Source organism: Budorcas taxicolor, chromosome 1 (assembly GCF_023091745.1).
Source record: "Budorcas taxicolor isolate Tak-1 chromosome 1, Takin1.1, whole genome shotgun sequence".
In the NCBI taxonomy this organism is placed as follows: Eukaryota; Metazoa; Chordata; class Mammalia; order Artiodactyla; family Bovidae; genus Budorcas; species Budorcas taxicolor.
Window position 1 is genome coordinate 4,601,823 of NC_068910.1, and position 14,827 is coordinate 4,616,649.

General features: G+C 42.3%; 1 protein-coding gene across 11 annotated transcripts in view; it reads right to left on the reverse strand.

Annotated features, from left to right (window-relative positions):
* The window catches only part of TMCC1 (transmembrane and coiled-coil domain family 1), a 156,483-nt gene that overhangs the window by 27,075 nt on the left and 114,581 nt on the right, over nucleotides 1–14,827 (reverse strand). The window contains exon 1 of one of the 11 annotated variants that reach the window (XM_052640959.1): nucleotides 7,912–8,038. The exons of the other annotated variants lie outside the window; for them this stretch is intronic. Within the exon in view, the coding sequence (XP_052496919.1) occupies nucleotides 7,912–7,974 (63 nt within the window). The 5' untranslated portion in view covers nucleotides 7,975–8,038. Of the gene's footprint in view, nucleotides 1–7,911; nucleotides 8,039–14,827 lie in introns of those variants that run through there. 11 annotated transcript variants of the gene reach the window in all.

Genomic DNA, 14,827 nt, shown 5'->3' on the forward strand with positions numbered 1-14,827 from the left:
TGGGATTTCCGATCCCGTAACTACCAGACATATCATTACACAATCCTGACTATGCTTATGCTTGACGGCTCCCCATCTACCACAGTGTAACAGGAAGGCAAACACGAAACACCTCTAGGTTGGGGACCACAAGCTTATGCATGGTCTAGTTTTCTTAGGCTCTTTCTTATCTGAGTATTAACTTCTATGCATCCTGTTGTCTGAGAAAGTGTCGACATGGAAATCAAGTGTCACTGTTACTCTGGGAGGACACACATGGATCACACTGCTCAAAAGATACTGTTGGGACTAGAATCAGGGTGTTTTAAATGTATTTATTATTTATTGAAATATATCTAATTTACAATGATATGTTCATTTCTGCTGTAGAGCAAAGTGACTCAGTTATACACACATATATACCTTGTCTTCCATTATGGTTTATCACAGAATACTGAATATCATTCCCTGTGAGATAGAATAGGATCTTGCTCTCAGAATCAAGGTTTGATTCCATCACTAAAATTGTAAAAACCTATATAAAGGTTCAACATAATTATTTACAAATGATCACAGTTTAGATGTGATGTTACTTCCCTGCACAGCAACTGAAGAGATAACCCAGTCTCTCTCTACTCTGGCTTCTCTGTCTGGGCTGTCTGGAGCCCCACTGTGTCCTTCCTGTGCCCGATTCCCACTTAGCATCAGCAATATGTCTGCGAGAATACAGCTGACAGAATCCGCTGTCCTCAGCCTCGAGAAAGAAGACTAACCCTCAGTTTCAGCACAAGGGTAGTTTACATTTGAAACCATGAATCCCTGGGCTACCCAGTAACTCCTCCCAATTTTGGCAAGCACTATTCTTAAAAAGGAAGAAGAGCAAGAGAAATCGGGAGAAGAGGGGAGGGAGCAGAAAGAAAAAGGAAGAAAGAGAAAGATACATTGAACTGCAGAGTTACAGGACAGGGGTGAGAATGCTCTCTGGGTATCGATAGCACTGTGAACCAAGTCCTTGGTGGCCTGAATACTTAGCACTGGAAGGGCTGACTCAGCCATGAGTTGTAAATGTACCAGCTGCAAAGTTTGCTTTCCCAAAAGTCTTTGCTAGCATACGAGGCTCTCCACATCTAACAACATAAAATTTCATTCCTACTTCACTCCAGACAAACAACTAAATTGCCAATAGGAAAAGAATGTTTTAAACCTTTTTAGAAGGCAGTAGTGGAAAATAGGAGAAGGTTTTCTTAAATGGGAAAAGGCAGAGATCAGAAAAACAAGACTATTAAATCTGGCTACAGTTCCTATAGCAGGGAAGCACAGGTTCTGGCATACACTGCTCGGGTTCAAAACTGGCTTTGCTACTTACTAGCCATGTGACACTGGGCAAGCTGTTCAACCTCTGTGTTTGTTTGGTCAACTGTACAATAGGGACAGTACTAACGCACACAAAATCACCTCAAAAACAGCCTGAAAAAGCATTGATATACAAGTAATACTCGTGACAATGATCCTGATCACCTGTGAACTTGGGGCTACAAGTCTAGTTTGTCTCAAACAGCCCTTTTCTGTTGAGAACCACTTAAGACCCCACTCTTTTCTACCACCAGCACTTTTCAGGTCTATCTTCATGAAGAACGAAGTTTTAAAATCATCTCGTGGGTGACACTGCGTATGTGACAATTCACTGAAACGTGAACTCTGGTGGGGTCTGCTCACTAGCTTTGGAGCTACTGATCCCACCATGTGCCTCGGCAGAATTGTGACCCGCCCCCCGGCCCCGCCAAAAAAACAACAAACCAAAACTGTATCATGGGTCACTTGGGAATAACAGAAACTTTCCATTTGAATCTATGTGTGCTAAGGGCACAACTGGAATGCAGCTCTCCAGCCAGGGTGCACAGCTTCACACGTCCAGTCTTCTGCCTTCAAGGGCACAATCTCCTTTCCTTTCCTGGCTGAGGGGAACCCAGTCCAGGCAGAGCCTCCTTCCGGGAATCTCTCCTGACAGCCTCCTGCTCCCAGTTGGATTCATGTGTGCAGTCGCTCAGTCGTGTCCGACTCTTTGCAGCCCCATGGACTGTAGCCCGTCAGGCTCCTCTGTCCATGGGGATTCTCCAGGCAAGAATACTGGAGTGGGGTGCCATTTCTTCCCCTAGGGCATCTTCCCACGCAGGAACTGAACTCGGGTCTCCTGCGCTGCAGACAGATTCTTCACGGTAGGAGCCACCAAGGGAGCCCCTGGAGGCGCGGCTCCTCCTCGCTGTTCCCACACGTCTCTGCGCTGCGCCACTGTGCCGATCACATTACGCTCTTCCTCGCTGTTCCCACGTCTGTGCACGGCGCCGCTGTGCCGATCACATTACGCTCTTCCTCGCTATTCCCACACATCTATGCACTGCGCCACTGTGCTGATCACATTATGCTGATCCGACTGTCTGAGTGGGCTGCTTCTACTGACAGTTCCTGTGGGGTAGGGGTCATCACTCATCTCTGTGCCCCGAGAAGGTATCGCAATGCCTTGAACAAAGAAAATATCCAGTAAGGGTTCAATATAAATGCTTGCTAGCGTGTCCTTCAAAGGATCCTTTTAGAGCTCGTACGCCATGCGGTGACTGAGCCTATGTGACTATGAATGGAACAAAGGTCAGAATTTTTGTAAGAAAAACAGCTTCCAACAGATGATACACATTCCTCCAAGGCTGCTGAGGAAAAGCTACTGCCTGAGTCGAATATGCGTTGAGATGATTAACATCCTCTCTGGCCCACCCTGCTCTAGCCCCACTGCAAAGAATCCATTATGGAATCCAGGGCTGCTGCTCAGAACGCGCCATCACAGGAGAACTGCTTTCCTGCTTGTGTGAAATACAGCACTGAAGATGAGCACTGCCAGGAGTACTTCAGGCCTGATGCGTGAATTTGATGGATTCATGTGAGCCCGGGGTCGGGCGGGGGAGGGAGGAAGAGAAAGAAAGAAAAGAATAGAAAGAGATCACAGGCAACTTCCAACCACAGCACTGACGGTGTAAGTATAAAATTATATACTGCTTTTTTATGGTTAGGAGCTGTTTTTGTAAGCACAGATTCATTGTTCCACTTAACCAAGGGGTTTCAAGTATCAGGTCGCGTATGCACTGGAAATGTTCAAGCAGAGACTTCGTGCCTGCATGTTAAAACTGTCGCATGAGGATGCACTGACAGAACAGATGATCCCTGTTTCCTTCTAACTTTAAGGTTTTAACTTCTGTGAAAAAGAAATAGTGACTTGGGGTATGGGTTTTCAAAAATCTTTCTCATAAATCCTCAGAATGAAGAATGACTAGTCCGAAGCACACAGATCTGCTAATACTAAAGTGACTTTCTAGTTTTTGAGCAGGTGCTAACGAGCCAAAGAAGAAAGTGACACAGAAAAATGCTTTCACTGCTGAAGATTTAAGAATGCATATATCAGTAAAACCCATGTGTGGATAAGCAAATCTATAAAACTGCCACCAATGAGTTCCCCTTTACAAGTTAATTTCCCACAAATACTCTTAGGACACAGTCTAATTAAGACAAAAGATTTCCAAGCCTCAGCTTAATCCTTTTTATTTCAAGCAATTCTGATAAAACAAAAGTCTAAAAAGCAATGAAAGAATCTGAAAAGCTCCATGTGGTTTGTGATAACCTGGCTCTCTCTGAACTGGCTATTGTTAGGCTTACATGTGGAGTAAAAAGCTCTAGGGAGGCGCTGTATAAACTGTACACCCTCAACTCCATTTTATGGCTTGATTACTCTTCTTCCTCTTTAAATGGTCTTAGATATAATGCATTTGCTAACAGTTTCCAAATGTATACCGTAGCCCATACTTAACTCGACTCATATACCCAACTACCCATCTGCTATCTCTACTTGGATGTCTAACAATCACTTCAAATTTACTACGTACAAAACTGGGTTCCTGACATCTCCCTAACCTGTGGCCCCTGCAATCTTTTCCATCTTGGTAATGGCTACTTTACTGATCCATGCGATCATAAAGCATAAAGAGTTCAAGTTGTCCACAAACACAGAGTAAAGAGGTGGCCAAACCACTGCTTGAACCCGGGTAGCCTGGCTCTGGAGCCTGCGCTGTTACTAACATGTGTACTATGTTGCCACAGCAAAATGTTTCCGGCTCTACTTGCAGAATCTGCCTGCTTCTCATTGTACCTCAGCTGCAGCCACTCTGACCTACGACACTATCAGTTCTTCCCTGCATGACTGCAATGATCTCCTACACTACTACAGCAATAACATTTTTACAGTCAAAAATATTTCAGTAGTCCTTAAAAACCTAAGTCAGATCACAGCAACAGTCTTTTACATGCATTACTTTCCGGTGGCTCCACACATTGGTCAGAGTAAAAGCTAAAGTCCTTACAAGAATGATATATAAACCAACGTTCTCAGATAGAACATAATGGATATAACCTAGCTGATACTTCAGAGTTATAATGGGACAGCAGTAACTTTTAAAAAAAAATTAAAAAAATTTTAACTCTACTATGAAAAAAACAGCATAAAGATGTGACTAGTATGGATTTCAGTGCATGCTCACTCACTTAGCTGCATCTGACTCTGCAACCCCATGGACTGTGGCCCACCGGGCTCCTCTGTTCATGTGATTTCCCAGGCAAGAATACTGGAGTGGGTTGCCCAGGAGATCTTCCCGACCCAGGGATCAAGCCCACAGCTCTTATGTCTCCTGCTTTGGCAGGCGGGTTCTTTACCACTGAGCCACCTGCGAAGCCCCATCCATCAGGTCACACAAGCCAAAACCAAACAATGCCAAAGCCCAGGAATCACCCTCGATATCACCTGCCTTCTACCTGCATCCACTCCAATACCCAGTCCTATCTACTCTTTTCCAAATTTCCATCAAAGTATAATACTCGCCACCCATCTCTATTTATTTCTACTGTCAAACTCTTAGGACAAAATCTTGTCCTCCCTCTACTGAATCACTCACACTGACTGATCTATTTGTATTCATGTAGGCCCTCAATTAAACTGAAGATTTTAATATTAAAAAAAGGAAGTCCTAAACCACCCAATCACTACATTATTTTAGTAGCTTTCCACACTCCTGAAGTATTAAGAACAAGAACCTGAACTTGGTCGACAAAGTTCTACGTGACTGGGCCCTGGATCTCTCTCTAGCTTCATCTCATAGCGTGCTCCTCCCACTCTAGACACTCTGGCCTTTTTCAGGCGCTGCTGCTCATCCTTTCTTCTCTCACGGTGGATGAAAAGTTTGCTCGCCGTCTGCCTCTACAAAGATGAGGTCACTGGCCACTGTGATCGCTGATCTTCGACACATCCTGAAAGCCTTTCAGACCAGAGATCAAGAATGTGGGACTCTGTGCTCTGGGAAAAACTGGCAGAACTGGCCTTCAGAGAGTTAAAGATACTTTTCAGGAAAAGATGTGATGACCCCAATTTCCTGCAACTGTTCAAATCTCGAAAAGCACTAAGATCATTAGTGAAGACACCTGCTTCTTGCGACCAGCAGTGACCTGCTCTAGAGTAGCAGCACTGTCTGTAAACATGTATGCGCGAATCCCCTGTTACCAAAATCACACATGCACTAACACCACCCCTCCCTTTGGAGCAATTCCTCACAGCTATCTGAGAGACTGTCTCCCAGGCTACAGTCCTCATTTTGTTCCCAAATAAAACTCAAGTCACAACTCTGACGTGCATTTTTTCAGTCAACGTCACCACAGGATCTTTGCTCAGGCAGTATTGCCCAGTGCCCTTCCTTCAGCTCTCAGCCAGGCATTCTGCCGCGTCTGGGCGTATCCTGACAAAATGAAGTCTCTTCCTTCATGACGCTTAGGGCTAAGTGGGGAAAAGTGGTAGAGAGAAAAAACCAGCAATCAAATGACATACACTGCGAACAGTGCTACAAAGAAAAAGGACAGAGTGCTGCGACAAAAGGAATAACGTCAGGCAGAGAAACCTACTTTAGACTGGAAGGTCACAGAGACATTCTTGGAACAGGGGCATTGACACTGAGTTCTCAGAGACAGAAAAGGACGTTGTCACTTAACTGGGCCACAAAGGAAGAGAAGTCTTATTTCTGTAGTTCTCGTGTGCCAACAAAATATAGCACTTGAATGATCATAATCAAGATGAAACTACACAGTTAAGCTGATAATTCAAAAAGAGAAGAAAGATTTGTCTATTCATTGCTTCTCACTTGGTGAAAGACAGACTGTTACGTTGAAGGAAGAACCACAGGGATGGGATGAGAGAGGAAAAGACCAGAAAAGAAGAAGGGGCCACCTGCCCAGTAACCAGATGGAGTGGATGGGTAGCTGTATTTACCAGGCTTATATAAGCAGTGAGTCAGCAAAAACCCAGGTGTCAATGGATCTTTTCTCTGCCCACTCTAAGCAGCTAGAAAACTTGGCTCTCTCTACTAGATAGAAGAGGGGCTCAAGGGCAAGGTCTGAGGCAGGCTAATAAAACAGCCACCGCACCATCCAGCGGTACTTGCCCAAGAAAGGCTGGGGAAGAGTAAACCTTCGCGCTCAGCAAAACACAAGAAACAGGATCCAGCTTAAAGCAGACTAGGGCAAGGTGGTTCTGATAAGATTTCACTGACCTAGTGTAACTATTTCTTTAACTCACAATAAAAATGCTTATTCAGTCCAGTTCAGTTGCTCAGTCGCGTCCGACTCTTTGTGACCCCATGGACTGCAGCACGCTGGGGTTCCCTGTCCATCACCAGCTCCTGGAGGTTGCTCAAACTCATGCTTATTAAGGAGCCCCAAATCCAGACTCCAAAATTTGCTGAAAGCAAACTCTAGATTTTAAAGAAAAATATCTTTGTCTTTCTTGGGGTCCATAAGTATTTCAGGGCTTCTTTCTACAGCTATCTTTTCTCTAAAACAGGCTAATATGTATTAACAGTAACAGAAGAAGGGCTCATAATGATGGAACTGGGTCTGGCAAAGCAAAACTGTACAAACTAGAACACGAAAGGGATTAAAGAGCAGTAGAGGCAGAGATAAAGCACTAAGCAACCACGTGACACTGAGCAGCAATGACAATGAACCGAAGACAAACACCCACCAACGCACAGCTGTGAAAATAGCAGACTCTTCAACCTGCCCTCCTCCACCTCCACACTTATAATTCTCAGCCTATCAGTGTTCCAGTGGTAACAATTAAATAAGAGCACAGAGCCTTTATTTTTTCTTCTCCACTTCAGGCCACAGGGAAAGCTGAAAAAAAAAAAAAAAAATGGGGGCAGGGGGGCTAACTATGACTGTTCAAAGAAGAAAAAGGCTATCTAATTGTTAGTGTTCTTTGCTCTGGAAATTCCTAGCTTCTACCACTTCATGGACATCTGAAAAAAAAACCTGATGACTATTTCTGAAGGTCACAGAACTGAATGACCAGAAATAATGGCTTCCTTTCTGGCTCTCTCGGGTATCCCTTTCCATCAAATGTGAATCTGCAAAATGTTTTAGTCATTGCTAAGAGGCAATTCTGTGTAGCAGATACAGAAAAGTAGAAACAACAACAACAAAAAACAAAAACAAAAAAAGGGGAGGGGGCCGGGGGGGGGGGCGGAGACCCAAAACATAAGCGACACATTTATCTTACCAAAGCCCCCTGTCAGGCAGTCTGCTGATTTTGCTCGCCACAAAGCTCATCCTTCATTTGTGCACTGCCAGCGCAAGCTTGGATCGCGCAAACAATCACAACCTCTTTTGGCTATAAGCTCTTTCCATTTGTCCCAGCTTCCAAACTGCAGAAGAGCTGTGGCAGAGTCTGTCACGGCTGCACATACTTGGTTTCCGAGAATAACGCGGTAAATGAGGACAGCTACCACTGGGAATGCCTTCCCCCACCAACAGCCAGCCGAAATGAAGCTTCTAGTTGCTCCCTGGGCTTCTCACCTTCACAGCCTCAGAGAAGTGCCTTTCACAGAACAGGCAGGTACAGCCACACCACATCAACATCCCCGCATAGCCAACACCCTGCAGTGCCCTCCTCGGCCTGCGTACTGTTCCGCTTCCGTCTCCCGCATCAACTCTTAGAGCTTTCTACACTGGGGAGCCAAGGAGGAAGGACTCTGTGCTGAACAAACAGAAAGCTTCTGCCAAACAAGCATCCGTGTGTGAGAGAGAGTGTGTGTGTATGTGTACGCGCACGCGCGTGCCTGGGTGTGGGCACAGTTTGCTAGAGCTGAATGCAAATGAACAGTTTGAGACTGGAAATCACAGACAGTATCTGCCGCTCTTCTTCAAGCTGTGAGCATCTTTTATAAAAGACAAAAGCATCCAACAGGCTGGGCTTAAAGCTACAGGACGTTCATTCACCATCCACATTTGTACTCTCATTTACAACCAGAGAACAGCTCAAGGAGGTGAAAAATATTCCAAATAGGATAACACTGTTTAGGGAGCTTGGTTCCATAAAGACAAAGGAAAAACAATCTCTCCATGTTTCAACAGAAGACTAAAAGACTGCCAGGACAAATTTCTATGCTTTTCTAATGTTTCTTCCCTTATTTTTCATTTTAGGTTTACAGAGTCATTTAAATGAAAACTGAGCAAAGAAAGACTTCAGAAAGATTTCTTTTGTAGAGCACAAGACCCTGAAGTCTTTTTAACTATGGACAACAGGGAAAAAAAAAGCTTCTGAATGAAAAACAATAAGCTCTCTGAAGTTTAAGTAACAGATTAAAACACCACAATCGCAAACCTGAGCTCAGCTCCTGTACCATCACATACATACTATTTATTGAATACTCACGATACTGCATGAAAGAACGAAATGTCTTCAAGAGACTGTTCCTGCCCTGAAAAAGTCACTTTGGGATTTACCCTAAAACAACCCATCAAGGATGTCTGTGTGATTAATTAGCACTCTTAACTGCAAAAATCAGGTCAAATCTAAGGAGACCAACTATTTTGTGATCAAGAAAAATCTTTGTAAATTATCTATGATCACAAGAGGAATGGGAGGTTGTCAGCAGAAACTGCAAAACACTAAAGTGGTTAAAAATTAAAAAAAAAATTTAAGTGTCCTTTCAAGGGACTAGCCAGTGCTGTCTATCAGATATTCTGGAGTTATCCAATAGGATAAATTCTGCATCTTTGTCTCTGTCTAGGTTATTCTAAAACTGTAGAGATGGAAATTACCTTGTGGATAGTGCTGGTGATGAAATACAGGTCAATTTTGTCTGGTAGAGAATATAAACTTCCTTAAGTCCAATTCTCATTTTAATATCTTACTGCTTCCTAATAATTGGTGACACGTGTGTTCATTTTGAATGAGAGTCACAATTTTTCCTTTGAATAAAACCTTTAACATTTGAATCTGCAGCTTTTATTTTGTAAAACACCTAATTAAAAATTAATTGTTTAATTCTGTTTTAATAAGGTTCTTACAAAAGACCTAAGAACCAAGAACTATTTTTAAATTTTTAAAGAGTTTTAAGAAAAAAAAACAAACAAAATATATAATAGAGTACTCTTGTGGCTCTCAAAGCCTAAAATATTTATTTTCTGCTCCTTTACAAAGAAAAAAGAAAGCTTGCTAATCCTTGCTTCACAAACCCAGACAGCGTATTAAAAGCAGAGACATCACTCTGTGGGCAGAGGCCTGTATAATCAAAGCTATGGTTTTTCCAGTAGTCATGTATGCATGTGAGAGTTGAACGGTAAAGAAGGCTGAGCGCTAAAGAACTGATGCTTTCACGTTGTGGGGCTGGAGAAGACTCTTGAGAGTCCCTTGGACAGCAAGGAGATCAAACCAGTCAAACCTAAAGGAAATCAGTCCTGAATATTCATTGGAAGGACTGATGCTGAAGCTGAAACTCCAATACTTTGGTCACCTGATGTGAAGAGCCGACTCACTGCAAAGGATTCTGATGCTGGGAGACTGAGGGCAGGAAGAGAAGTGGGCAGAAGAGGTTGAGATGGCATCATCGAATCAACAGACATGAGTTTGAGCAAACTGTGGGAGATGGTGCAAGACAGGGAAGCCTGAAGGACTACAGTCCACGGAGCTGAAAAGAGTCAGATATGACCCAGCAATTGAACAACAACAATCCTCGCTTTAGATCAAAGTTACAGCGTCTCAACTGGCATAGATATCTGAATAAGCGTGATCAACTTGACAAAATAGAAGACACTGAGGATTCAATTGGCATTTAGCAGTAAAGTCAAGTTAGGACCCAGACAGAAAACAGGCTCCTTTACTAAATACCACCCAAAGACATATCAGGGATATTTTATTGATAACACAAAAAGTTTCCTTTAAAAATGTCTAAAAATGTTCAAATGTTACTTTACAAAGAAACTTTTTTTTAGCTTTCTATATTATTTTTGGCTGCGCTGGGCCTTCACTGCTGTGCGTGGGCTTTCCACTGCAGTGGCTTCTCCGGTTGCAGGGCACGAGCTCTGGAGCGCAGGCTCAGCGGCTGTGGCCCACGAACTCAGCTGCTCCAGGGCGTGTGGGCTCTTCCCCAGCAAGCGACTGAGCCTGTGTCCCCGCACTGGCAAGTGGGTTCTTATCCACTGGACCACCGGCGAAGCCCCAGAGAAACTGTTTAGACCTGTTTTCCATTGACTGGTTTTCAGACTTCTCAACACTGATTGAAGTTTACTGAATATGCCCTTAGAAAGAAACAAACGTGAATACAAATATTACTAGAATCTAATTTATGAAATACATTTAAACATTGTAGTATAAATAGAATAATGTGGAAATAAAACAAAAATAATAACAAAAACCTACTAAATTCAGAATTTATCTGACAAGAAAATATTTTTTCCCTCAGTAATACAAACCTACAACAGTATTTTTACTGTGTTCAACACTGTTGAGTACTGGGGGGAATGCTGAAAATTTATAGGAAATAGATTTTATCCTTCTAAAAAACTCTTGGGGAAAGAATGCCTTTTAAAAACTTCTTTGTTATGCAACATTTCAAATATGTGTAAAAGCAGAGAGGATACTGAATCCTATACACTTTTCCCAGCATTGATTATTAACTCATGGCTGGTCTTTCCTCCCTCCCATGCAATGATTTGGAAGCAAATCCCAGACAAAAGACACCCTTAACATAAACCAAGACTGATTCTAGAGGCTTTGCTCTATTATTAAACCTATCTCAGCTGTAAGACCTCATGGGCACTACTTTATTTTTTGGACAAAATGCCTAAAGTCCTCCCTCTCTTTCACCCTTTGCGATACTTCATGAAGGATCCACTGGGGAAAAATGTCCAAAGACTGAGGAACTTTGTTCTGTAAAGCATCTAATTTGACTGACCTTCTTGATGCTGATGCCTGATGACTGGCTGGATAAACTTTTCCCAAACTGGCCAAAGATGGGGAAAAGGAAAGCTGAATCGAGGAAGAAAAATCATAAATCTAATAAATCAGTTACTGCCTGTAATAGCAGAAAGCAGAGGATAGATCTGCAAGGGAGGCACCAAAGTCAAGACCTGTCACAACAGCTGGCCCTGCATTCCTCAAGGAGTCTCTTTTCTTGCCCTCCTCCAGCAGGTTACAGGTTCACCTAAAGTCCTTAACTGCAGCAAGCTCCCACTGGGATTCAGTAAGAGGGATGTTTTCTTTGACTTCAGCAGCTTTCTCTATGCAAAAGCAACCCCTCATAACCAGGCAGTGGGTGGGGGAGAAGAAAAGTGACAAAGAAAGTAACTGTAAAGCAGTTTAAAATCTTTTGAGATTAGTATAGTCATATGAACCTCTAAATAAGGCAAGTGCTTTCTTTTACTGCTTGGAACCAATTAGTTCAGAAAGGAGAGCATTAGAATTAGTGCCAAAGCCAATACCAGAATATGAAGCTTTAGGAGAAGAATACAGGCACCCGCCTTCTTTAGAAATTAACCAGGTTACCTGCCTAGCTATTCGAGACAATTAACTGAAGACGTGCAATTCTGATCCAAAAAGGATGTCCTAGAGACATTTCCATGACTAGTGTCAATGTTTAATGTATGACAAATATGAAGCCAAATATTCACATCCTTTGGCCCAAGTGTTTACAGTAAATGCGAACAGTGTGTAAGTGAAGAACAAGTCTTGCTAAGGTCAAGGACTCACACCAAAATGGCTGATCAAGAATCTGCACTGATCTTGAAAAAATAGAATAAGCACAGGTTCACGAAGTTACAGTTTGGAAACAACTCATTCCTAGAGCTTCTGTGAACGGGATCAACGTGTACACAGCAGATGTACACACAGCAGAAGTGTACTCATCACTATAATCACCAGAGGGGAAAGGGACTGAGACAAGGAAGGTAAGAGGACATCTTCTCCCAAAGGCAATACACATGTTCTAACAAAGAAAGAACAGAGAATTAATGTCCCTTCAGATACTAATTTATTTTATTCTATTAAAAACGTTTGATTGAAGCACAGCCGATTTACAATGGTGTGTCACCTTCTAGTGTTCAGCAAAGTGATTCAGTTGTGTATATATTTATTCTTTTTCATATTCTTTTCCATTATGGTTTAGTTCAGCTTACAATGTAGGCTCAATAAATGTCCAGTGAATTAATCCATAAGAAATAAGAATATAACATCAGTTCAGTTCAGTTCAGTTGCTCAGTAGTGTCTGACTCTCTGCGACCCCATGAATCACAGCACGCCAGGCCTCCCTGTCCATCACCAACTCCCGGAGTTCACTGAGACTCACATCCATCGAGTCCGTGATGCCACCCAGCCATCTCATCCTCTGTCGTCCCCTTCTCCTCCTGCCCCCAATCTTTCCCAGCATCAGAGTCTTTTCCAATGAGTCAACTCTTCGCATGAGGTGGCCAAAGTACTGGAGTTTCAGCTTCAGCATCATTCCCTCCAAAGAATGTAACACTGTATCACCTCAAATACAGGCTTATGTTATATTTAAATCTACAGATAGTTGTGGCTAGTTTCTGAATTGGAATTTTCCATTTTTTTTGTATACAATGTTTCACAGAGCCACCTCTGACTGCTGGACAGTGTTTGCTTATGAATTAATTTTAGTCCTTTAAGGACTGCCTTTAGTTTCTGATATTCCACAAGCACATAAAAAGCAGAGTTACAAAAGTTTTTTTCTCTGCAGAGTTCCAAGCCAGAGTTGTAAGAGCCCTTAGAAGACAGCCTCTGTGCATGCTCAGTCACGTCTGACTCTTTGTGACCCCATGGACTACAGCTCATCAGGCTCCTCTGTCCATGGGATTTTCCAGGCAAGGATACTGGAGTGGGCTGCCATTTCCTCCTCCACGGAATCTTCCCAGCCCAGGGACTGAACCTGCGTCTCCTGTGTTGGCAGGTAGATTCTTTACCACTGTACCACCTTGGAAGCCCCAAAAGATAGTCTGCTCAGTATTTAGGTGAAATTTACTAGAAATGGAGGTGAAATCATTCACAATTAAAATCTGGAGACAAATTTCTCATAAAAGACTAAGAAGCAGTAACTATAGAAGGCCTCTGTTCTCAAGCCATTATTTAGAAAATCAATATGGAACTGTCTCTAGTTTGTTCTTGACTTTGGCACACTCAGGGAAAAAAACATATTCCATCTTCCCAAGAATATTTTCTGACAAAATTACTTTTTATCTTATAATGATTTGATAAAAATTAATTTTTCAAACCATGTTACAGTCAAAATAAATTTTAACTTTACAGTTTAGATGACTGTTAAGACTTTATAAAGAGGGCTGAGCACTGAAGAATTGATGCTTTTAAACTGCGGTGTTGAAGACGACTCTTGAGGGTCCCCTGGACTGCAAGGAGATCACATCAGTCAATTTTAAAGGAAATCAGTCCTGAATATTCATTGGAAGGACTGAGGCTGAAGCTGAAACTCCAATACTCTGGCCACTGATGCAAAGAACTGATTCATTGGAAAAGACCCTGACTGCTGGGAAAGATTAAAGGCAGGAGGAGAAGGGGACAACAGAAGATGAGATGGTTGGATGGCATCACCAACTTGATGGACATGAGTTTGAGCAAGCTCCAGGAGTTGGTGATGAACAGGGAAGCTTGGCATGCTGCAGTCCATGGGGTCACAAAGAGTCGGACACAACTGAGCAACTGAACTGAACTGAAGGCTTTATATGGTATTATAGAATTTTCAGCCCTTTAATCTAGGGCGTAGGAAAGGAAAAGTCCTAATTTAAATTCCTAATAACTCAGTGCTTTGTCTTGCACATTAAGGGGAGAACTTTAATAAATTTGCTCATGACCAATTGATAACAAATGTTCTTTTGGTGGCTTTTTGTAAACAAAATTGAGATGGGACTATTGTTAGTCATTTCTCGTATTCTTTTCAACTACTAGGAACTCAGTTTTCTCTCAGGGTGTTTTATGTTGTAATTATATCAACAACGTTTCTGTTATAACATCCTAATGTTAGGGTAATATTAATAATGCTGCTTTTCCAGAATTTTAATTTCAAAGAATGACTAAGACAACCTAATTCTTAAAATGTATTGTAGTAGAACAAGAGCTCTGTCTGATGTAGGTTAATCAAGATCCCACTAGGTAAAGACTTCCTTTTTTGCTATAGGATCTAAATTACTTTGAGTTAAGAGATTGCCAGAGAACCTACTCACAGCATTTCTAATTCACTTCTTCAGTTTGTTTTCTCTTTAACTGAAAATGGTGTTAAGAACAGCTGACCTTTCCATAAATCACATAAATATGGTACAGCTGAATCATATAATGTGGTGATTTCTGCTTTACATCTGAGAATACCACGGAATTCCAACTTTACAGCTCAAATTTTAATTATTCTTTTCAGCTGCTTGACATCTTCAACCCTGACTAAGCACAGCTATGTCATTAGTGACGGATTAA